General features: G+C 41.1%; 1 protein-coding gene across 2 annotated transcripts in view; it reads left to right on the forward strand.

Annotated features, from left to right (window-relative positions):
* LOC124605754 (venom carboxylesterase-6-like) overlaps window positions 1-26,691 on the forward strand; it is a 116,802-nt gene that overhangs the window by 14,448 nt on the left and 75,663 nt on the right. Inside the window, exon 2 of one of the 2 annotated variants that reach the window (XM_047137638.1) lies at window positions 12,577-12,720. In XM_047137638.1, the coding sequence (XP_046993594.1) occupies window positions 12,577-12,720 (144 nt within the window). The remainder of the gene's footprint in view (window positions 1-12,576; window positions 12,721-26,691) is intronic. The other variant, XM_047137641.1, reaches the window with a different exon arrangement.

The raw sequence follows: 26,691 nt of genomic DNA on the forward strand, positions 1-26,691 counted from the left end.
ATCAAAAAGTATATTCATTCAATAAAGGGTTTAATATTGGATACATGGTGATTGCCTTTGCTTTTTCTGGTTCTCAAAGTTTCGACGTGTACTACATTGGTGAGGAATGCTGCGAATTCGATATGGACCTGCGTATAGAAGCTCAAATTTACTGCATCTACTCTTTCCTCTGTTGGATAAATAGTGCGTACGTACTAATATCTTCTGTCCTATGTGAAAGTCGCGGCGTGTACAAACCTGTTTTTGCTGTCTTCTCCGGCGCTCTGCGGCACGTTTGATGTTGTTGAGCGCAATGTCAATTATTTCATGGTGGCGTAGTCGACGGGATGTAGGACAAGATACTAGTTCTTTAATTTTGTTAGGTGGTTCAACATTTTTCAGTATAGCAGTCGGAGATAGCATAGTAGATTCATTTGGTGTGGAGTTAATTACATCCTGGAATGAGAGTATGTGTGTATCCCAATCAATATGTTTTTTATGGCAGTATATTCTACATAGTTTACCAATTTCTTTCACTAGACGTTCACAAGAGTTCGAAGAAGCGTGATACTTGGATATATATATCGGAGAAATGTTTCTTGTTCGTAACATACGTGTCCATATAGCAGATCGAAATTGTGGTCCATTGTCAGAAATTACTTTCAATACATGTCCTACATGGAATAAAAAATGTTTTACAAATGCATTCGAAATAGTTTTAGCAGTAGCTTTGTTTAACGGAGTGAAGGTAACAAATTACGAAGTGAGTTCAACAGCGACAAAGATGTAACAAAAACCTCTGTTAGTTCTGGGAATTGGACCTAAAATGTCTACTGTGGCCATGTGTCTCAATTTAACGGGCACAATGGGATGTAACGGAGGAATCTGTGAAGTCGTGTCTGATTTAGCTTTCTGGCAGATTTTACATGACGCTAAAACTAGTCGAATACGTTTCTCCATGTTAGCAAAATAACAGTTCTGTCTCAGTATAAGAAAACATTTTCTTGCTCCATAATGTGCGTAACTTAAATTAGTATACCAAATTAATTTGTTAACAAGTTCGTCAGGAATGCATAGTAACCAATTGTTGCTGTCAGGGTGAGAGAGGCGAAACAGAATATTATTGCGTACAGTATAATGGTTTCTAATGGTAACATTATTCCTATCTTGCCAAAGGTGTTTAATTTCTTTCCATACGTTGTCTTTGCTCTGCTCCTGTGGTATGTCTCGTAATGACGACGAAATGAAATTTTCAAATGCTCCTTGCTGAATATACATGACGCTAAAATTTGCTTGGCAGAAGTTGGTTGCGATGTCTTGCTGATTGTTGCTGAGAGAACGGGATAGTGCTTCTGCTACAATATTTTGTGTACCGGGAATGTGAACAATTGTAAAATTAAATTCCTGGAAATAAAGTTTCCATCTGCTTAACCAGTCATGTGTAAATTTTGCGGAAAGTAAAAACTGTATCGCTCTATGATCTGTGTAAACAGTAGTATGTCTTCCATAAAGAAAATGCCTAAATCTCGTAAATGCCCATACAACACATAATGTTTCAAGTTCTGTAACAGAATAATTGCGTTCAGCAGGTGACAGAATGCGACTTGCAAAGGCGATGTTTTTAATTACTGTATTACCGTCTTCTTCAATTTCCTGAAAAATGTTTACGCCTAGAGCGGTGTTCGAACTGTCGGTGGCAATGGAAAAATTTCTGGTAGGATCTGGGTGTGATAAAAGTGGTGCATTCAACAAAGCTTGTTTCAGATTAGCAAATTCAGACTGTGCTTGGCTATCCCAGGACCAAATAGCGTTTTTACCCGTCAATTGGCATAATCTAGGGGTGTCTAAAGCAGAGTAATGAATAAATTTACGGAAAAAGTTAATTAAACCCAAAAAGCTGGCTAGTTGTTTCTTCTTCGTAGGAAAAGTAATGTCACGTAAAGCTTGAAGTTTTTCCGGGTCAGGCGCAATGCCTTCAGCTGAAATTACATGTCCAAGAAATTTTATGGAAGTTTTGCCAAAGTGCGATTTGTTAAGATTAACTGTGAGTCCTTGTGCACGAAATGTTTGGAACAGTCGTTCCAGAATCAGATTATGTTCAGACCAGTTAGCTTCTGCGATAACGATGTTGTCTACATACGTTGTGATTCTGTCTTTCATGCAAAAGTGTGTATCGGATGTCGTCAAAACTAATAACATTTTCGTGAACAAGATTCTGTGTGTCAAAAGTATGGCTTACGTTGCTGGAAGATGTAACCTGTACTGTATCTAGTCAAATTCTTTCTGACGTACTATTATTTGCGGGAGGATGCTGTGGCATTCCAACTATTTGTACTGTTCTGTTATTTCTTCCTGACGTATTACGTTCGGGATGATACCGACTGTCTGGTTCATTCATGATAATCTGTTGTTGCGGATAATTTTGCTGCTGGTAAGACCGACTGTTACGCTGAAAATTGTGCTCATTACTTTTACGTCTGTCATGATAGTCATTGCTATACGGCGCATTGCGATAGGAATTGAAATGATGTGTTTTCTGTACATACTGATTTCCTTGTTGCTGTGCGTTACTGTTTGGTGGAGCGGACGCTATACGTGTAGGCAGCGAAACATTAAAGCTTGGTTGACCTTGCAGACTACATTGTTGGTTAGGTATGCTAACCGGCTGGTTTTGATGCTGTTGCGGAGAAAAGCCTCTATTGTTGCCAAAATGTGTTTGCTGTTGCTGAAAATTTTGTACATACTGATGATTAAAATTTTGTCTGTTATTAAAATTACGCTGGTAGTTCTGGAGTGTCTAATGAAAATTGTCACTTTCGGTAAAACTTGTCATATTGGGTTTTCTTTACACGTTTCTAATCCTAGATAGATCGATAGTTGAAGAGTTGTTTTGATAGATATGAAGGATAGTAAAAGAGAAGGCAACAGTCCAGAAAATTAAAGATGAAATAGCACTACTACGGCTCGGGGCCCTGTGCACGCTATGGCACATATTCATTGAAGTGTAATGAATCCCCTGAGGTCACTTACGCGCTGCAAATAAATTTTAGTTTCTGCGTTACAGGCAGTGCTGGTGAAAATTCAAAAACAAATTGTTGTATCCAGTCCAAGGGGTGAATCTGTGTTCTGTCATTTTTTAATACCTTAAATTTTCTCACGGATAGAAAGTGCTTGTAATCAAAATTATCGTCTCTGTATGTATGAACAGGTTCAGGATTGTATGATAATCTATTTGTCTGTGAGTGTTTGGAATCTAACTCACGTACTCTCTGTAAATTACCTAAATTACACTGGCTGTGTGAGTCTGACAAATGTTCAGAGAGTGGCGTATGCTGTGATGTGTTAAAGGCTGAAATATTTTTTATCTCTGGCAATTCGTGCTGTAAAGATGACAATTTTCTACGTAATGTATTATTGGACGAACCTATCTCACTGATCGTCTGCTGTAAATTTTGGAATTCGGGTGTTTGATTAAGCGAAACTGGTGACGTATCGTCTGATTTGGTGTCATTATTATTTTCGGTAACATCAATACGACTGGCCAATTCATCATATTTTTCAGTCAGTGCTTTTACCTGATCATCGTTTTTAGTATCACAAGCATTAATTTGTTTTTGTATTTTACGTGTGGTTTTGTTCAATTTCTTAACGTCTGCTTTGATGGCATCGGGATCCTGTATTAGTTCCAACTTTTCAAGTCTTTTGGTCATTGTCTGAAAGTCTAATGTGTGTGTGTCTGTTTTTGTTTTAAGATCGGAGATTGCATCATGCAATTCGGTGTTCAACTGTTTGATTTCGTCTGATACTGTAGCAATATAGTTGTCTACGTATGTTTTTGCTTTCGTAAACAATTTACGCTTATCTTCCTGTCTCCGTGCAGTAATTGTTTCCATGACTTGTTGCTTTACTTTATTCTGTTCCTGTATAAATTTACGGTAACGCGTTTCACTGTTTTGTAGGTGGTGGTTAAATCGTTCGTCAATTTGGCTGTTCTGTTGGTCAAATTTCGTGTCTACTTTCACATCCAGTGTGCGTGAAAGTTCTGCTGACATTAATTTAAACTCGTCGCGTAACTGTGTTGCGTTTTCAGAGCATTGTTTAGCGACTGCACTAATTTCATCTCTAAGTAATTTAGTTGTCGCTACATGTGTATTACTTAATTCTTGTGCCACAGATCTAATTTCTTCACTATTGTTCCTAGCATAAGCCTTAATTTCCTCACGTAATTGTTCTTTAGTATCATGACACTGCACAGCAACGGCTGCAATCTGTTCACTAAGTTGTTTGAAGTTGTTGGCTTGTCTTTCATTCTGTTGTAGCAATACTGCCATAACTTGATCCAAGCCAAAATTACCGACTCTTTTTCTTTGCTGTGTGACGGTTTATCTGCATGTGTCACGTTTTGTGTAACCATTTGGTCATTGTCTGATTCACAAAAAGGTTTGCCAATTGTATGTGCACTGTTAGTCACTACATCGGAATCAAATAGATCTGACATATTTTGAGTATTTTGTTCATTTTCGTTAGAAACATTTATCTGTTCACTGTGTAGATTTTGCAAATCAGGTGTGTTAAACTGGGCAGCGTTCATTAGATCGGAACGTAACGCGTCATCAATTGTTAAATTTACTGTGGACATAATTGAATTTGTTTGCCCATCATTAGGATTTAACTCAATACTAGTGATCGGCAGGCACTGATTATCTGTAATTAGACGATTATCACTATTACACTGAGTGTCGCAAGTATTATCGGTCAAATTATTCGAGTCGGCTATTTCACCCATTGCACATTGCACATAACAGTTTTTCTCGGCATTTATCACAAATCAAAATGTGCTTACAAAATGAAACAAAGACGAAGCAAAAATGGAACAAACACAATTACAACAAATAGCAATGAATTGCCGATGATCTGTGAAAGAAAGAGTGACAAATTAGTAAATGCGTTGCGCCAGATGCAAACTACATGTAAGTAAATAAGAGCAGATATATAACTGACTACTTCTCAGAAATTCACAAAAATACGATCCTGGCCGGTTGTCGCCAAGTGTAACCTCCTCACAAAAAATTAAAATAATATAATATATAAGAATAATATTCACATTTACTGTAACCTCAAAACAGAAAAAATCCTAAACTTCTCAACAGTAAAAATTATAATTATGTCGTTCACATTCAGTGTAACGCCCCAACAAAAAATAAATTCAGCAACCTGGTAATAATACGATGTAACTAACCTCTCAATTAAATTGTCGCTCACTTATGACTTTTCAATAATTGACTGTGGATTTAACCTGGTAAATTTGGGACGTCAGCAGTGCTGCGTCATGGCCCTGAAAGATCATACTGAATAAAAAAGAAAAATTCTTACCTCAATGAAGTCGCCGGATAACGCATATATATCTGCTGTTACAATAAACTTTTCTGGCACAGCTCTGTGCAATGCTGGCCGATAGATTTGTCATTTATAAAAGGAACAACTGATTTTACTTTTACAATAATCGGGATTATCATGGATTGGAGAAATTAGTAAATTCTTTAAATTGAAATGAATGGTTGTTAAAAGTTACTTTTTATGAGAAAGATTATTGTTAGGACATTTTTAAAACATTTACATGGGACTTGAGATAACAATACTACATATGCTCGAGGCTGCTTTTACCTTATACAATAACGCTCAGGGTCCGGCATCGCTGCACCACGACCGGCCCAGCCAACACGATACACCAGACCAGACTAGACTGCTCGCTAGCAACAACTTACTCCTACAGCTACACAGTTCCTACTGCAGTCAACACTGCTCTCTGGTCTGAGATTCTCTTATACCTTACATATCGCAAGCAGCGCGTGAGCAATACATCGAAATTACATCTGGTCGGACCTCTTACAACATACTTAATATTTTAGTGCGGCGTCTGACTAGAGATCCAGTGAAGCCTATGTTTTGTTAAGACGCTTGCTTGAGGAAACAACCATTTCTACCGTGATGCAGTGATTCAACATCGGATGTTGCACGACGTGGCCTGGTATAGTGAACTGTGATAGAGCAGGGCCCTTGCTTAGAGATTGAACTTCTTGCATGTTATTTGCGTTTTCCATTGTGAAGTCTACTTCTGTAGCTTGAAACACGTGGCGTGCGTTGTGTGCGGTGATCATAGGCTTTGTGAAGCATTAAAAGGGGGGAATACTCATAGCGTTAAGAAAAACTTGAAAAAAGGTTGCTAGTAGACTATGAATACACGACAAGAGTTTCTATATCACCTTCCGATATCAACACTACATGGACTACTTGGTTGAAAGCATTAGTATTTGTTAGTAATAATTGTCAGGGTACATTCTTTGATAGATGATTTTTAAGCTCTAAGAAAGGCTAAAGAACTACCAACAGTTAAATAAGAAATGCAAGATGATCTTAGCGTCGTACAAGGACGCTCCTCCCCAAAAACAGCTATTAGAAAACTAGGGGAGTAACGTCTGGGAAAAAATCGACCGCTTTGCAGATGTGGAGAATGCGATGGAAGATTTTTGATATAAGAAAAGCCTAAAAAAAAATAGCTTGGCCGAATTCTTGCGACTCTTTCACTGAAAATTTGAATTAACAATTCATAGTAGGCCCTGTCGTCCCATAGGTAAAGTAACGCGCACAGTAATCGTGGTTTTTGCCCCCAGCATGCTACTAACTTGAAGGACACACTTTAATGTATTTTGAGATTAATATTCAGGTCCGAAAGATAAAGCAAACGTTGGGAAGAGCCTGAGGACTTTATGAGGATGTGAACTGCGGAAAACTGGACACCCGACTAGCGTTCTTACCTGCCTCATGTGCGAGTGGTGAAGAGTAAGAGACGGCAGCCCGCGTTCCAGCAGCGTCGGCGACGGTGGATTACGAATGACCTTGTGGTGCGAATGGTGAAAATTAATATTAATACCACACGACCTAACGCAAGGGGGAAAACTTAATTTCCTCACCTCGTCAACATTTGCTAATCAATCCGTAAAAACCAGACAAAGATGGCAGCCTATGCCAAGGTTTTCGGACTAACAGTCCACTTCCTTTGTCCCATACAGGACGACTGGTATCGACCACGATCTGATGCGACTGGACGAAGACAGCAAATCAGGAGGGGGCCATTATTATACGCTCGGTTTGAGAAAAAATGTAAGACAAGACGCGCTAAATCTGCATGTTACTAACTTCCTTGTGAGCAATGCACCAATGCCTGTCTCTATCCCACAAGACGCGAGAGGGGTGTTAAGCAAGCACTCGGTTGGCATCCACCGTGTGGAGGAGGGAAGAGTTTTTAACGAACCGAGAAGGCACACAGTGCAGGAGAAACTGCAACGAAGTAGCCCGCTTTCGAAATGTGCAACGGTTACTTCTTATTTGCCGGCATCTTGTGGGTTTCAGTTATATGAATGGCTACTGCTGCCAAACAGAAACTCTGGGTACAATGACTCCCATAGCTAGAGAAATTATGGATACCTCTCATTGCTCTTTAGAAGATAAGTGAACATGTAAAATTTACCCATAAATTTTTAACTAATTATAATATACTTATATAATATTATATTCTATACAGTGTAATATAGTTACATACTTATTATAAAACAAGTTAACTGATTATAATATCAAAAATTAAATTACGTAAATGATATCCTATAATTATCACTGAATATGTGATGTGATTATTTATCGGAAGCTCTCGATATTTGAGGTACTACAAGCGGAGCCGAGACGAACGGGGAATCACTCTAGTGATGATACGACTCAGAAATGGGAAAATCCACTCACATAGGGGAGTGTGACAAACGTCAGATGGTTGGCGACTGGTAATGAGCATTTCGGAAACTGCGAAACTGATCGGCTAAATCGCATGATACTGACATGAACACATAAGGAAAGTGGTTGACGGACGACGGAAGCACGAGTGGGCAGCAGGGTGTAGGACGTCCACGCCTCTTCACAGAATTTTGAGATCGGAGGCGCCTTGCTTGCTCTGAAAAGCAGAATAGGGCGCTGTCTGTGGCAGATCTAAACTCGAACATTATGAATCACCTCGAAGAGAATGCCTTATTGACACATAACCAACATGGATCCAGAAAATATCGTTCTTGTGCAACACAAGAATTTATTCCCATGAAGTAATGAGTGCTGTCGACAAGGGATCTCACATCGATTCCATATTCCTAAATTTCCAGAAGGCTTTTGATACCGTTCCTCACAAGCGACTGTTAATCAAATTGCGTGCATATGGAGTATCGTCTCAGTTGTGTGACTGGATTCGTGATTTCCTCTCCGAGAGGTCACATTCCGTAGTGATAGACGGTAAATCATCGAGTAGAACCGAAGTGATATCTGGCGTTCAGCAAGGTAGTGTCATAGGCCCTCTGCTGTTCCTGATTTATATAAATGATGTAGGTGATAATCTGAGCAGCCCCCTTAGATTCTTTGCAGATGAAGCTGTAATTTACTTTCTAGTAAAATCATCAGACGATCAATTCCAATTACAAAATGAACTAGAGAGAATTTCTGTATGGTGCGAAAAGTGGCAATTAGCACTAAACAAAGAAAAGTGCGAGGTCATCCACATTGGTACTAAAAGAAATCCGATAAATTTTGGGTATACGATAAATCGCACAAATCTAAGGGCTGTCAATTCGACTAAATACCTAGGAAATGCAATTAAGAGCAACTTAAATTGCAAGACCACATAGATAATATTGTGGGGAAGGCGAAACAAAAACTGCGGTTTGTTTGCAGAACACTTAGAAGATGCGACAAACCCACTAAAGAGACAGCCTACATTACACTTGTCCGTCCTCTGCTGAAATACCGCTGCGAGGTATGCGATCCTTACCAGGTAGGATTGATGGAGGACGTCGAAAAAGTGCAATGAAGGGCTACTCGTTTCGTGTTATCGCACAACATGGGTGAGAGTGTCACTGATATAATACGTGAGTTGGGGTGGCAGTCACTGAAACAAAGGCGGTTTTCTTTGCGGCGAGATCTATTTATGAAATTTCAATCACGAACTTTCTCTACCGAATGCGTAAATATTTTGTTGACACCCACCTATGTAGGGAGAAACGATCACCATAATAAAATAAGAGAAATCAGAGTTCGAACGGAAAGATTTAGGTGTTCCATTTTTCCACGCGCCATTCGAAAGTGGAATGGTAGAGTAGTAGTATGAAAATGGTTCGATGAACCCTCTGCCAGGCACTTAAGTGTGAATTGCAGAGTAACCATGTAGATGTAGATGGAGTACAATGCAGACTCACAGTCAGTAGTATTTCGGAGCACACTGTTAAGTGTACATTCTTGAATAAGGAACTCCGCTGCAGACAACGACACCGTCAGTTACTGTTGCAGTGAATACCTGATAACGGAGACTGGACCGTGGACCAATGGGAACGTGTCACCTGGTCCGATGAGTCACATTTCTTGTTATACTAGGTCAAAATTCGTATCCAGATACGATGTCGCCGGCCGCTGTGGCCGAGCGGTTCTAAGCGCTTCAATCCGGAACCACGCTGCTGCTACAGTCGCAGGTTCGAATCCTGCCTCGGGCATAGATGTGTGTGATGTCCCTAGGTTAGTTAGGTTTAAGTAGTTCTAAGTCTAGGGACTGATGACCTCAGATGTTGTCCCATAGTGCTTAGGGCCATTTGAACCACACGATGTCGGTCAGGCGAAAGACAGCTCGAAGCATGTACCTAGTAACGAACGCAAACCTGCGGGGACACTGTTATGATGTAGGGGACGTTCCCCAGGACATCCACGGACCTGTGGTAGTAATGGAAGCCTCCATGACACTATGGTACAGTGACAAATGTTGCGGATTACCTGCATCCCTTTACGCTTTGTCTTCTTCGGCGGCTATAGCATCTTCCAACAAAGCAACTGTCCGCGCCACAAGTCCAGAATCGAATAAGAGTGGTTGCATAATAGACAACTTACATTGATGTCTTGGCCACCAGATTCACCTGATCTGAACCGATTATCACATCTCGGACGATGTCGAGCGCCAGTTCCGTGACCACAAACCACGGGCCCTTAATTTACCGAAATTGTGTGACCTATGAGTAGACGTCTTGTGCCACATACCGCCTAAATGCTTTTAAGGTCTTACAGGAAAATGTGAACCAAGATGCTATCAAACAGGTGGTCATAATGTTTGGCTCATTAGTTAATTCTTGGGTTATACTTAATTACGGTGCTTGATTTGTGTCTGTACACGGCGGTACACTGTACCGGTATCTCTGAAAAAGAAGCTTTAAAATAATGTTTCAAGATGTATAATAAAAAAACCTGGGAAGTCACAATACCGGAACTTCTTTTCTTTATAAATGAGGCACTGCTTAAGTATATTAATTAAGTATACTTTATGCACTGATGGATCTTCTCTAGTTTTCGCTTACAACGTACTGGACAAGGCGCTCCTGGACATAATATGAGCTGACATGACGTGTTTTAAGATTTTCAGGAAGCACTTGAGAGAAGTTGAGCAATTACGTCAAGCTAACAGATTTGTAGCAGGCTGCCTATGAATGGTAAGAATTTTTTGTTGACAGCCGGTTCACACATGTAATTTGTTAGTAAGTTTCGAAATACTGAATTATAAGCATATTCTAATTATTGGGTGACGTACACGATATAAAACGGGTTGCTTCAGCCAAATATGTTTATTCCACATTCATATATTTACAGTTTCATAATGCGTGCAGTATATTCCAACTAAAGATGATACAATCCGGAGACAAACTTTACCATGTTGCGGCAACTTAGCTAGTTACATATTCTATACATCAATTGAACGATTCCTTGATCGAAATGGTGTTGATCGAGTCAGTTTACAGGATATGTATGAATGATTAATGTGAACAACAGTGAACGCATTGTTATTTTAGTACCAATCATGGATGTACATATAGTGTTAAAGCAGAAAATCGTTAATGAAATAGAAGAATTTGTCCAGGTGAAACGGATTAAGTTATATTTACCTAACTGTGAGACGTATCATTGAAAAAATAATCAAATATAGTTGTTTCCGCATATATAACTCCTTTCTGAGCCACTGACAGCTTTAATAAAGAATAAGAAAGATCATTTTGCCTTTTAGTGTTGTGGGTATGGACATCACTGTTTTCTCAAACTGTAATGGATTACTTATGACGAATTTCATTAGTCAATATTTATAAGTATATTGTAACGGCCCAGTTAAAATGCCTTTCTCGTTGAAGAGGTACCTACATAAAGTCTGTGGGTGAACATCATATATTAATCTTACTGTTTACTTTTGTGCAGTCAATACATCCTTTCTAAGTGAAGAGTTGTTCCATGAAATTTTTGAATAAGTCGTTGTTGAGTGACAATATGCAAAATATTTCAGGAGGTTGATTCGTTTGTTTCCAAGATCAGCAGATGAATGAAGAGCAATAATTGCTGAACTTAATTGTTTGAGATCCTCTGTAACAGTCTTCTTCCAGTTCAAGTCTTCATCAACACGTACAGCCAAAAATTTGGAGCATTCTACTCTGTTTACTGGCTCCTGCTCATCTACCTCCATTCTTGGTATGATTCTATTCGTTGTACAGAAATGAATGTAGTGTTTTGTTTTTGTTTTTTTCAAAAACTTAGCGAGGCTCCATTTTCTGAGCACCACTTTATAATTCTTTGGAAAATATCATTTACCATCTATTCTGTTGCTTTCTCTCTATCGGGATTTATTACAACACTAGTATTGTAAGAAAAAGGTACCTATCAATTCTGCATGTTGAATGTTAAGTGGAAGGCTGTTCACGTGTATAAGGAACAGGAGTGGATGCAAATTTAACAGTTTGAGGCTCCCTTTGTGCTTTTTCACCAGTCACTAAAATTTTATACCCTTCCGACATTGTTTGAATTATTCGGCACAACCGTTTGCATTCTGTTTGATACGCCTGATTCAAACAAGCTGTGTGTAAAGCCATTAATTCTATAGAAGCTGTGTTTATCTAACAGAGTAACATGATCTACACAATCAAACGCCTCAGAAAGATCACAAAAAACTGGCGATCTTTTATTATTTAAGGCTTGTACTAGTTGATGGGTGTATAAATACCACTCTCAGTCGAATAGCCCTTCTGGAATCCAAACTCTGATATGCTAAGTAAATTGTCTCCTCTTAATCGTAAGACTACCCTTGAGGGCAATAATTTTTCAATATTTTCGAAAAAGATCTCCGTAAGGAAATTTGATGATAATTATTTAAGTCTGTTGTGTCACCTTCCTTATGAAGAGGTTTTACAATTGCATATTTTAACCTGTTTGGATGAATTCCCTGCTCCAGTAACGCATTACAAATATCACTAATGAGAGTACTTATTAAGTTGGAACAAGTTTTCAGAATTATGTTTGCAATTCCATCAACACCTCATGAGCTTTTGTTTTTTAGAATTTTTATACTTCTACGTATTAATTTCAGTGACGGATGTTGGTGCTACATCTAGTTGCCTAAAATTTTTTCGACGGACATTTTTAATATATCCTCTTACTTCTTCAACTGAGCTCTTTAATCCCATTTGTTGTAATCACCTCGAGCTCATTCCACAGTCTGTGCAGGCTGAGAACGTGCTGGTGAGCACAGAGCAAGGACAGCTGATGGGGATGACGGCCACGAGCGTCTACAACACGTCCTACACGGCCTTCCTGGGGATCCCGTACGCGGAGCCACCCACTGGAGAGCTTCGGTTCCAGGTGAGTTCACAGCGCTGGCCCTCCAGGGCGCCTCTCACGATGTTCGTTCCTAAGCATTGTGTCTGTGTCTTTCACAATTCTAGATAGCGTGAGAAGACTTTAACGCTCAGTAGGCGATCAGTATGGAATAACTGTAAGAGAAAATTAGAGACGATTCGGATACTGCTGCTAGACTCCTGCATCAGAGGTAACGTAATCCACATGATAATACATGTGTCATTCTATCGTAACAAGTCTTCGGATTTTATTTCCACAATATTCATACAGTACTGGCCATTAAAAATGCTATACCACGAAGATGACGTGCTGCAGACGCGAAATTTAACCGACAGGAAGAAGACGCTGTGATATGCAAATGATTAGCTTTTCAGAGCATTCACACGAGGTTGGCGCCGGTGGCGACACCTACAACGTGCTGACATAAGGAAAGTTTACAACCTATTTCTCATACACAAACAGCAGTTGACCGGCGTTGCCTGCTCAAACGTTGTTTGATGGCTCGTGTAAAGAGGAGAAATGCGTACCATCCCGTTTCCGACTTTGATAAAGGTCGGATTGTAGCCTATCGCGATTGCGGTTTATCGTATCGCGTGGTTGCTGATCGCGTTGGTCAAAATCAAATGACTGTTAGCAGAGTATGGAATCGGTGGGCTCAGGAGCGTAATATGGAACGCCGTGCTGGATCCCAAAGGCCTCGTATCACTAGCAGTCGAGATGACAGGCATCTTATCCGCATGGCTGTAACGGATCGTGCGGCCACGTCTCGATCCCTGAGTCAACAGATGGGGACGCTTGCAATACAACAACCATCTGAACGAACAGTTCGACGACGTTTACAGTAGCATTGACTATCAGCTCGGAGACCATGGCTGCGGTTACCCTTGACGCTGCATCACAGACAGGAGCGCCTGCGATGGCGTACTCAACGACGAACCTGGGTGCACGAATGGCAAAACGTCATTTTTTCGGATGAATCCAGGTTCTGTTTACAGCATCATGATGGTCGCATACTTGTTTGGCGACATCGCGGTGAACGCACATTGGAAGCGTGTATTCGTCATCGCCATACTGGCGTATCACCTGGCGTGTTGGTATGGGGTGCCATTGGTTAAACGTCTCGGTTACCTCATGTTTGCACTGACGGCACTTTGAACAGTGGACGTTACATTTCAGATGTGTTACGACCCCTGGCTCTCCCCTTGATTCGATCCCTGTGAAACCCTAATTTTAGCAGGATAATACACGACCGCATGTTGCAGGTCTTGTACGGGCCATTCTGGATAGAGAATTGAAAACGTGTGGTCAATGGTGGCCGAGCAACCGGCTCGTCACAATACGCCAGTCACTACTCTTGATGAACTGTGTTATCGTGTTGAAGTTGCATGGGCAGTAGTACCAGTACACGCCATCCAAGCTCTGTTTGACTCAATGCCCAGGCGTATCAAGGCCGTTATTACGGCCAGAGGTGGTTGTTCTGGGTACTGATTTCTCAGGATCTATGCACCCAAATTGCGTGAAAATGCAGTTCTAGTATAATATATTTTTCCAATGAATACCCGTTTATCATCTGCATTTCTTCTTGTGTAGCAATTTGAATGGCCAGTAGTGTAGTGTTTTTTTCATGCTGAGAAAGACTCCTCCAGAAATTCTGCACAAGGAAGCAGCGAAATGGCAACTGGGAAGGGAGTAATGGTTCTTCCACATTTCGCCCTCAGTTCTTCTGTAATTAGCCTATCAATCTGTCTGTGATTCAAAGTGCTCAATTTTGTGTCATTTGTGCCAGGGCTGCCCTGCAGTGACCACCATATGGACACACGTCATATTGCGCTTCATTCATGATGCAATAGACACAGTTTTACCGCTTCATTACAGTAACTCATGTGTTAGCTCTATGCTGCGCATTTACTGAGATGACACTGTCATCGCTTGCCTTAGCTGTTATTGTTTGCAAGTTAAGATAATTCAGTTACAAGACATATGGAGATCAAACGAAAGGAGTAATAAAAAAAGATAAACGAAATTCTTTGCGGCCTTAACGACAGTGTCAGAAGAGAGGAAATATTGTGGTACTGCAGACTGCAACAATAACGATATGTTGCGTTTCAGTCCCACAAGGAAAGACAATATCTATGTAGAAGCAAGGAAAATGGAAACCTTTGCTGAAGAAACGAAAATTCAGTCTTCGAAGGAAGATACTGTTGGAAGAAAAATTGGAACTAATTCGGCCGATTTTCAGAAGCCACTAGGTCACTTTATTTACACTGGGTATTCTGCCGCACTTTGTTCACATATGACTGATGTCATTGAACTAACGACACCTTCGGTCTTACCAGTGGCATCGTCATCATCGTCATCATCATCATCATCATCTTCTTCTTTTTCTTCTTCATCATTATGATCACTGGGAAGCCATTCCCCTTCCCTCATACCTCCAATCAACCAAAAATTTAAGATGGTGGAACTAAGTAATTGTGTTAATGTAAAATTAAAAACACTTTCCGTCTACTCCTTCTCTCTGCCCCCTATCCCCAACCAATCAACGTGTAGTATTAAAAATGAAAGAACCAATCAAAAACTCCAAGATGGTGGAAATTGCCGAATTGTGTTAGTGGGAAATTAAAAAAAAAATAAACCTTCCCTTTTCCAACCAGTCAGAGAGCGGGTTTGAAATGAGGCATAAATAACCTCCACTTGAAAGTCAAAGGTATACATTATTTAACAATGGAAAATCCAGTTTGGAACGTAACAATATTAAGAAAAGGGAAGCTGATACTCACCATATAGCGGAGATGCTAAGTCGCTGATAGGCACAACAACAAAAATGTCAAAATATATTGTGACAGCCTTTTTGTGGACATCTGCGACTTAGCATCTCCGCTTTACAGTGAGCAGCAACTTTCCTCTTGCTAATATTGTTATATATACAGTATTTACATATCTCTGGCTAATATAAAAACGATACCTAAAAATAGTGTCAAATTACATTATTTCCAAATGACATTTTTACGTACACATCACACACACACACGCACGCACACACACAAACACACACACACACGTGTTCTCCTCAGTGTATCTCGGCCGAGCGCCTGCACGTACCGATCAGCTGCACAACAGATCTGATAGGCGGATCCTGGACCCAGTAGGGGCCAACTTGGCGGCAAGCGGATCGCAATTTATTCTCTACCAGAGCCCTAAAATCACAGCAGGTTTCAGTGTGTGACACACCTGTTCGCTGGTCGTACCAAGGACCAATTTGGCTCACTTATACGACAGAGTGCGCAAGGATACCAAATGTCAAGACTGGTAAACCAAACCCTAGTAAGTGTGCCCTCGGCAAATGAGCGATCCGAGATGTTTCAAGGCACACTGTTGGTACACTGTCAAGTCACACTTCACCACAGGCTCCCCAGTCTAAACTACTTGCAAATGAAGTCAGTTTCAGGACAGGTTCCAAGTACCCATCACACATACCAGAGCCTCGACTAGAAGTGCTTTCCAGACAAAAGTCCCACATCCGAGAGCTACGTACCTCTCTAGAAAAAAATTCCTTTTTCCTGCAAAGTGCATGAACGACCCAATCACAGGACTCTAGAGGCGGTAAATCTCCCATCCCACACGACAGCACAAACTCATGTCGAACCAGGGCAAGAGTTAAGAAACATGCGTCTCTGTAAAAAAAAAAAAAAGAACTGCCAATTACTGGCTTTTTTTCCGCAGAGGGGGATGATGATTTTCTCCGACGTCGTGTTAATTCCCACAGCAACAAGCGAACAGATACAATCTTAAAGATCTTTATGTAAATCACCTGTGCCTTGGAGCTGGTTAGTCCTAGCTATGAGGTATAATAACGATTCTGCCTCTAAACGTTTCTCGGATGGCAGAGTTTCTTATACAACCGAGGTGGCTGATGAAAGTGGTTCACAGGGCTATTTGCAGTATCGGCGAACACGAAAACTAGTGATTTTTTTCTACGCGTGGCTCTGCACACAATGCCTGGTTTATGACTCCACTGTGTAGACACATTCCTTCAGACTGTAACCCCCAGGCCAGACTTCGGCTGGTGCCAAGGCAATTATCGCAGCATTGTTCTGTTGGAGACCTGTCTCAATGAGAGGCTGCCCTGTCTGCCCCGTACAGCTGTGGGCCTATCCAGCAAGATTTACTGAAGGATGAGCTCGCCGCCAATTGCTCTGAACTCCCAATATGCCGTTTCTATGAGCTAAGAACCATAAAAATACCTCATGCTTTTAGGGGCCTACCAGGCTCCATCAACCTCTGCTCATGCCGTTAACTTTCTAGAGTCTAGCTCAAGGTGTGTCAGGTTGTAACAAAATTTTTAACAATTTCCCGTATACGAAAAATAGGTGAAAGAGTAACTGGTCCCCTGTCAAGGCGTCAGAGATGTGTGCAACCGGCCGGTACACCTGCGATCTGGCAGCTCTGCAAGACCTTGTTGCGATGATGACAGAAGCCTCGCCCAACGACTCACTGTACTTTCGTTCACTGGCAAGTTTCCATAAACATTCTGCAAGCGCCTGTGATTATCTGTGATGCTCTGGTTTTCTGCCAAAAGAACCTGAATGACAGCTCTCTGCTTGGAACACATTTCCATTACAGACGCCATTTTGAAGGCTACGTATAGCGCCACCCTTGTCTGAAATTCAGGAAACTGTAAGGAATGAAGCGGGAATACTCCACAGTGTCGCAAACAAATTTTTCATTTCTTCAACCGAAATTGGCCAAGAAAAAAAGGGTGGCATTACATACTGATCGCCGCTCAGACTTAATGGCGATAGTTGGAAGGGAGGGAGAGGAGAGAAGAGGTTTTTTTTTTATTTCCCAATAGCACAATTTGGTTAGTTACAACATCTTGAACCTTTGATTGGCTCTTCCATTTTTCATATTTCACTTTTATTGGTTGGAGGTAGGGGTAGGGGAGAAGATGGGGAGGGGAAGGGACGTGGCTCGATGAGATCATTGGTAAGGAGAGCACGGATTGTCACATGAGGGATCGAGGCTGCTGCCATCTTGGAATTTGCGACATGGGTCTCACATCTACAATACACAGCACCAAAACACCATTGCACACTCTCCCTTCCCTCCCACTCCCCCAAATTAAGTGAATTTTCCTAGCATACCATTCATTGAAGAGTTTCCATGACAGATTGCAAGCATTATTCATACGAAAGATACCTAAAGTAGTTGTTCCACAAACGGTAAAATTAAAGACAAAATCATAACTTAAAATTGAGCTGGATGGCGCAAGAATAGTTGACACACGTAATATTGTCACAACACTTTTATTAGTGAAATTAAAAATTTTCAAATTTTGCGCTAAGTAGTATGGTCCATGTAAATGCATTTTACTTCATCACTTGTTCACTCCACTGCAGCAGACAACTTCGCGAAGGCGAGTGCACGTATTCCTTACAACTTTGCGCCGCACAACTTTATTTATCTCGTTGCACAGTTGTACTGTTCGGGCACGCATTGCCACGACATTCTGTGATCTCAAAGGGAAAAGATTCTCTTTCAGTTATCCCCATAAAAAACTTCACAGGCATTTAAATCTGGACTTGAAGGAGGTCAAAAGAATGCTCCATGATGGCGCTACGAGTAACGATGGGAAATCACAAGATTGCAGAATATTTTGTGTAGAAAATACAGTAAAGCATTAGACATGCTGTGTTGCGCCATCTTGCATAAACGACTGTGTGTTCAAATGTTCAAATGTGTGTGAAATCTTATGGGACTTAACTGCCAAGGTCATCAGTCCCTAAGCTTACACACTACTCAACCTAAATTATCCTAAGGACAAACACACACACACCCATGCCCGAGGGAGGGAGGACTCGAACCGCCGCGACCAGCATGACTGCAGCGCCCAAGACCGCTCGGCTAATCCCGCGCGGCACTGTGTGTTCATTGGAAGATTAGTAGCAAGAAGATATGACACAAAGTCAATTTCAAATATTGTCTTGTATCGGTCAGTCTGACAGTTTCATTGAAAAACACAGGTCCGATTAGGCCGTGACGTACAGAGTTCCCCACACTATCAATTTTCCCTCATACGTAATATCTTCAATAACATAAACATCTTTTGGTTTCCTGAGTTTCTCCTGGCGTATACAACTTTCAAACAACTTCCGGGAATTCAGCCAGGTAACACTTTCAGCGACCGCCGATATTTCTGCGGGAGAAATCCTTGCCATTTTCAAGGCAAACTGCAACGGACAGGCGGCGTACACGCAAATTTAAAACCTCGGTTCTCGGACTGAAGCAGAAAAGATAATACACACACTGAACACTAGTGCCACTGAAGATTACCAAAGTCAGAGCTATCGATAGTGAGACTATGAATTCGCAGGTGAGGTAGCATTGACTCTGTCCCTCTGTTTTTTGACAAGGGAGAGAGCCGGATTCCAAACAGAGTTTAAACAGAAACCTCCATCCCTGTTAACAAGGTTGCTCGCTACTTTAATCTCAACTGCCTCTCTAATGACACTGTCCCAATAGCTGGACGTGCATGTCAATATCTCGGCGTTATTATATAACAAGGGGTGACCAGTATCCAAGCAATGCTCGGCAATAGCAGATCTATTTGGCTGCTGTAATCGTGTGTGCCGTTTATGCTCAGTACATCGGTCCTCCACGGTCCTGACAGTTTGACCAATATACGCCACGCCGCAGCTACAAGGAATGCGATATACACCCGCCTTACGCAGTCCGAGATCAACCTTAACGGAACTCAAAAGTGCTCTAATTTTAGATGGAGGTCGGAAAACACATTTCACATCGTATTTCCGTAAAATAGGACCGATCTTGTTGGACGTGTTTCCTACGTAAGGCAAAAAGGCAGTAGACTTAGGTGTTGACTCAGAATTATCATCAATCACCCGATGTACAGTTGGTCGATAGCGCAACGCACGTTCAATCTGTCTATCACTATACTCATTTTGACGAAATGTAACTTCAAGATGGGACAGCTCAGCTGGCAAAGTCTCAGCGTCAGAAACGACATGTGCCCTGTGTACCAAGGTACGAAGTACCCCTTCACGCTGAGCCGGATGGTGACAAGTATTAGCCTGTAAGTACAAGTCGGCGTGAGTACGTTTCCTGTAGACTGCATGTCCCAATGATCCATCATCCTTCCTCCTAACCAACACGTCAAGAAACGGAAGGCAACCATCCTCTTCTACATCCATCGTAAAACGAATGTTCGGATGGATGGAGTTCAGATGTTCTAGAAAGACATTCAAATTCTCCCTACCATGAGGCCAAACGACGAAGGTGGGTTTTAAAGGCGCCGACTTCAACGCACGTTCCTCGAAGTCTTCCATAAACAAATTTGCGATCACGGGAGACTACGGACTACCCATCGCAACTCCATCTGTCTGCTCGTAATACTGGTCATTAAATAAAAAGTAAGTGGATGTCAACACATGCCGAACGAGATTAGTTAATTCAGCACCAAACCTGGCCTCAATTAACCGCAACGAATCAGACAGAGGAACACGAGTGAAGAGAGAGACCACAACGAAACTCACTAAAATATCAGAGTCATTCAACCTCAGTCCCTCCAAACGATGTAAAAATTCAGCTGACTTCCTGATATGATGTTCACACCGACCTACTTGTGGACTCAACAGAAAAGCAAGATGCTTGGATACACGATATGTCGGAGCGCCGATGTTACTCACTATAGGACGGAAAGGAACCCCTTCCTTGTGAACCTTCGGAAGGCCATATAACCTAGGGTGAACGGCACTGTAGGTGTTAAGACTCTTGATAGTGTCCTGCGACAAACCACTTTTCTTCAGGAGGCTGTTGGTCTTTCTCTCAACACTTTTTGTGGGGTCAGCATCGATTCTGCGATACTCTGAATCAGATAGTAAACGTTGCATCTTTTGTACATAATCATGTTTACTTAAAACAATGGTGGCATTGCCCTTGTCAGCAGGTAAAATAACAATACTAGGATCAACTTTGAGAGAGCGTAAAGCAGCCCTCTCTGCTGCTGTTACATTACTCTTGGGTGGACGAGCCCTAGTCAAAACACCTCCCGGTATGTCCCAGATAACATTTTTTCATCTTTCTGATCGATTCCAGTTGTCCTTCTCTTCCCCTACTTTGTTCATTACTTCTTCATTCTTAAGGCTCTCAGTAGGCCTTCAAACCACATCTCAAAACTTTCAAAATAGCTTTCTTCTTTTTTATAATTATCCATGATTCACTACAGTGTGACATCCACTTAAGACATAATATTTAGCATATCTTTACTCAGCTCCATTGGATTTCTTCTACTTGTTAGTAACTTCAAAAAATGGTTCAAATGGCTCTGAGCACTATGGGACTCAACTGCTGAGGTCATTAGTCCCCTAGAATTTAGAACTAGTTAAACCTAACTAACCTAAGGACATCACAAACATCCATGCCCGAGGCAGGATTCGAACCTGCGGCCGTAGTGGTCTTGCGGTTCCCGACTGCAGCGCCTTTAACCGCACGGCTACTTCGGCCGGCGTTAGTAACTTCATCATCTTTTCAAACTCTCTCTTTTCCATAGATACCTTACCGATTATTTTTTCTGTGTGGCTTCTGTTCCACATCATTAAACATCCCAGATACGGAAATGATTTTACTTGTTCTACTTTTGTGTCTAAGAATACGTTGCATGGGGGCTTAATTATAAAATGAAAATAATTTTAGTAGCTGTGTGTCCGGTTACGAAGTCTCGTAACCGGTCAGCCCTGACTAGTATTAGTACGCAATCTCACTGCATAAAATAGCAATAAAGAATGGAGAGAAATTTCCGTTAACACAATTGATTAATTAAGTCCCCTGCAACTATAAAAGCTACGAAACAACAAAGCACAAGTGTAACTGTTCTGTGTGTGATAGTGTGATTCAACGTACATGTATCTGGCACGGGTTTTCCTCAATACGACAAGATATTTGTAACACCATTTACAATGGACTAATTAAAAAAGCCAGAAATACTATAATTGCACACAGAAACAAGAATTACAAGTCTAATACATGAACACGAGCCAGATGCTTTGTTGACTGAACCTGTGACCAAGAGGCATTATTATTAAGGAGATTTGAAATAAAAAAATATTTTGTTACCTCCATGTATATTGACGAAAGATACACTGTGATCATTGCAACATCTTCCATACATACATCACACCAACCGAACAGCATCTACTCTCTCGGCCAGCAGAACAATAACTGCACACGACATGCTCTCAACTAGTACTGCTCTCGACATCCTCTCAACAAGCACTGCCCACGGCAACCTCTGAACTACAACTGCCCACGGCAACCTCTGAACTACGACTGGCCCAGTGGAGGCGGCGGAATAATACTCTTTGGCGCAATCTCTGGCGCTGTGACTCAGTGTAGCCACCTTTCAATGTTAACTAGATCTTCCTTCTTGCTTATTTTTATCAATTATGTCTTTTCTGTAGTTTTCATTTCATGCTGTACTACTTGTCACTTTTTGCAAATTCTTTGGCATCTGGTCTAACTACCTTCTGATCCCACCGGCACTACATCCGCGTATTATACGGTCTTTACCCCTTTTCCTTCAATAAAAAAGCTTCTTGTGTCCTCTACGGCCTTGGCTGTCAATTCTTCTCCATATTTGTTGAACAGCGTCGATGATAATGAGAGTTCTTGACTAGCATTCTGTAATGTGGCCATTTTCCTCTAAACATACTTCAAAGGATGATATGCAAATTCCCTTGATCAAGTAGTCGTTCAGTTACACTGCTCTCTAGTTGCAGACCTATATTAACATTAACGGACTCAGAATACACGAAAATTAAAACAACCTTCGGTGACATTAAAAGCAAGGGTGATAAAATTAAAAGTGCAACGGGAATTTCACTGTTAAATGCAGAGGAGAGAGAGGATAGGTGGAAAGAATACATTGGAAGCCTCTAAGAGGAGGAATATTTGTCTGATGTGATAGAAGAAGAAACAGGAGTCGATTTAGAAGAGATAGGGGATCCAGTGTAAGAATTAGAATTTAAAAAATCTTTGGAAGACTTAGATCAAATAAGGAAGAAGGGATAGATAAAATTCCATCAGAATTTCTAAAATCATTGGGGGAAGAGGCAACAAAACGACTATTCACGTTGGCGTGTAGGATGTATGAGTTTGGCGACATACCATCTGACTTTCGGAAAAATATCATCCACACAATGTCGAAGACGGAAAGAGCTGACAAGAGCGAGAATTATCGCACAATCAGCTTACCAGCTCATACATCCAAGTTGCTTACAAGAATAGTACACAGACGAATGGAAAAGAAAATTGACGATGCGCTAGATGACGGTCATTTTGGCATCAGGGAACGTAAAGGCACGAAAGAGGCAATTCTGACATTGTGGTTAATAATGGAAGCAAGACTAAAGAAAAATCAAGACACGTTCATACGATTTGTCGACCTGGAAAAAGCGTTCGACAATGCAAAATGGTGCAAGATGTTCGAAATTCTGAAAAAAAGTAGGGGTAAGCTATAGGGAGAGAGAGGTCATATACAATATGTACAACAGCCAAGAGGGAATAATAAGAGTGGACGACCGAGAACGAAGTGTTCGTATTAAAAAGAGTGTAAGACAGGGATGTAGCCTTTCGCCCCTACTCTTCAATCTGTACATCGAGGAAGCAATGATGGAAATAAAAGGAAGGTTCAGGAATGGAATTAAAATTCAAGGCGAAATGATATCAAAGATACGATTCGCTGATGACGTTGCTATCTTGAGTGAAAGTGAAGAAGAATTACACAATTTGCTGAACTGAACGAACAGTCTAATGAGTACAGAGTATGGATTAAGAGTAAATCGAAGAAAGATTAAAGTAATGAGAAGTAGTAGAAATGAGAACAGCGAGAAACTTAGCATCAGGATTGAAGGCCACGGAGTAGATGAAGTTAAGGAATTCTGCTACCTAGGCAGTAAAATAACCAATGACGGTCGGAGCAAGGGGGACATCAAAAGCAAACTAGCAACGGCAAAAAGGACATTCTTCACCAAGAGAAGTCTGCTACTATCAAATATAGGCTTTAATTGGGGGAAGAAATTTCTGAGAACGTTATGTCTGCAGTACAGCATTGTATGGTAGCAAAACATGGACTGTGAGAAAACCGGAACAGAAGAGAATCGAAGCATTTGAGATGTGGTGCTGCGGACGAATGTTGAAAATTAGGTGGACTAATAAGGTAAGGAATGAGAAGGTTCTGCGCAGAATCGGAGAGGAAAGGAACCTGTGGAAAACACTGATAAGGAGAAGGGACAGGATGATAGGACATCTGTTTAGATTTGAGTGAATGACTCCCACGGTATTAGAGGGAGCTGTAGAGGGCAAAAATTGTAGAGAAAGACAGAAATTAAAATACATTCAGCAAATAATTGAGGACGTAGGTTGCAAGTGCTATTCTGAGATGAAGAGGTTAGCGCAGGAGGGTAATTCGTGGCGGGCCGCATCAAACCAATCAGAAGACTGATGACAAAAAAAATTAACATTGTCAGTCGCTATTTTTCACTTCTCTGTTTGCTTTTCTATTTTTCGTATGTATTTGGTGGAGGCTTCGAGGACCTGAAAGCTTAAGTGTTGGATGCACGAGATAATGGTCCTTTTTAGAGGAATTTTCCGCTATAAAACTATTAAGATACGGGCAGGCGTCTATCCGCAGGTAGTGAGCCTGGCCTTCTTGTTCCTCCAGTCCACTCTCCAGGTGGTTAGCAGAAGACGCATTCTTCTGTCGAAAACATAAAACTCTCTAGAAGCCTTTTATCCAGGTGAGAGATCTCTAGGTTTGTGAATGTCCGTTACGCTGTCCCAAAGTAACACTCAGTTTCAACTTTTAGAATAAAACGTTCTGATTGGATCATTTTGTCGTTTTCGGGAGAGCCCTCTCTATTACGCTGATCCGAAGTGCGGTTTTTCGTTCATCAATTTGAGAAACATGTCAAGAATCGGGAGAAGTCTCCTCGCTTCAGCTGACCACCTCTGACCGATCGATTGTAGTATAATGATACAGGAAATAGCAGGAAACTGTTTAACGCTGTTACGTATTTTTCTTTCGTTGGAACTCACCATGCTCCTGGGAGGCTATTTCCGTTTCTGGTAGCATGACAACCGATTTACAAAAAGCATTTGGAAACAACACTTCTATTCAAGCTATTGTAAGCACTTTGCTTTAGACTTTGTATAGTACAATCCACTTCAGGCTTTTTTAATGAGCTCAGTTTAAGTCAGAAGAGATTACTGATAGGACAAGCCTGGAAGGACGTCTGTACTTAAGCAGTAATAGTACAAAGAGAGGGCGGAAGTCATATTCTCCAGCCACCATTGGCGCCAGCTACCTTATTCACTTTCTACGTGTTTTCATTCACTCCCTTAAGAAGCCTGGTTTCTAAAGTTATTTATCCAGCTTGCTGCTCTCAATTTTGACAATTCTAAAGTGCTTGCTCGTATCTTTTGGTGTACTTTCTATATGTAATTAACAATTAACGTAATCACTGGCCGTGCCCGCAAATTTTTAATGTAACTGTTTTATCCACCTGTGCCAAGGTTATACTTTACTGCTACACTCCATTATTCATTTGTCAGTGTTTCTTTATAAATATTGGGAGGTATTTGTCATGTCTAAAGGTAATAAGTCTAATTGTTATTGTGACCGTTTGTTTTCATTCAGAGCTAGAATTTCCTCCTGCCGTTAGTATGTCTCTGTGAGTGATGTGGCACCCATGTGTTTCATGCTAAGTTGCCATACCCCTTTTAATATTTTTTTCAAATAAGACATTTTCCTTTGGGGTGGGTCCTGGCTCTGTTGGACATCAGACTCTCCACAACCGCTTCCGTTGCCCATCTCTTCCATCGCCTCATTCCTTGTTCTGCCACTTTCTACTTCGTGTACACCTCCTTTATTGAACTTCTGTCATCCCAGTCTATACCAACATCTTTTAAGATGTTCATCAGTGTACTCCAGCTGTTTCTATCGAACTCCATCCCTGGTCGACCAAATAAAGATGCACCTCCTTGCTCGTTTTTGTTATTTCCTCAGTCATCCTCACACAACCTACAGCAACTCTTGTTTCTTTACCCCTTCTGAACCCATACTAGTCTTCCCCAGCATTTTCCCCACACTAGTTTTAGGTAAATAAGCTCTTTATGAATAAATAGGTGCTAAGACGAGCAGCACCACCGGAAATGGGTAAATCCCAAAGCTGCGAATTTGGACAATTGTTGCTACCATGGCCTTTGTACAGTTGATGCACCAAAATTGGTGGAGTGTCAGACAAGCTGAAAAATGGCTCCTTGCAGGTCTTATGAGAGTCTGTAATAATTTACAGTCAGGTATTAAAGCAAATCTGAATGTAACCGCAATCTGAGAAAAACGAAGCGCACCCAGTGATACAACAATATTTCAATATCTTTAAAACTACAGAGGTGTATATTTCCCAGTGAACCTTTGAATTAACAACTTTTAAATGCTTCATGCGATTTCAACAAACGATATCTCAGATGACGTCATAAAAGTGGTCCCGTGTTAGTGGACACCACAACTGAAAAGAGAAACAAAAGAGGCTCCTGAGAAGCAGACATAAATAACTGTTTAAACCATATTTAACAACAATCTGTCCCCACTTGCACAAGAATACTGGCTTGTTTATTCATGGAGAAATACTTATCTAAATTTATTGTGGATGTTATGAGTGTGATAAATGTTAGTAAAATTTTTTAAAGTATTGTTTTAACACATTACTTTAGTCCACAAAGTGGGCACATTGAGTCGCATGAAGTCTGTGGAACGTAAGAACGATGTACTTTTGGTGGGGATGGCGTTCATCCAAGGGGAAAGTAGACAGTAGCAGAACCTTATGGGAACCAAGTGGAGACTGGGACTTTTCGTGAGAAGAGCTCAAGGGAGCGATTCATGACACTTTTATGCTTGTG

The sequence above is a fragment of the Schistocerca americana genome, chromosome 3 (genome assembly GCF_021461395.2).
Source record: "Schistocerca americana isolate TAMUIC-IGC-003095 chromosome 3, iqSchAmer2.1, whole genome shotgun sequence".
In the NCBI taxonomy this organism is placed as follows: Eukaryota; Metazoa; Arthropoda; class Insecta; order Orthoptera; family Acrididae; genus Schistocerca; species Schistocerca americana.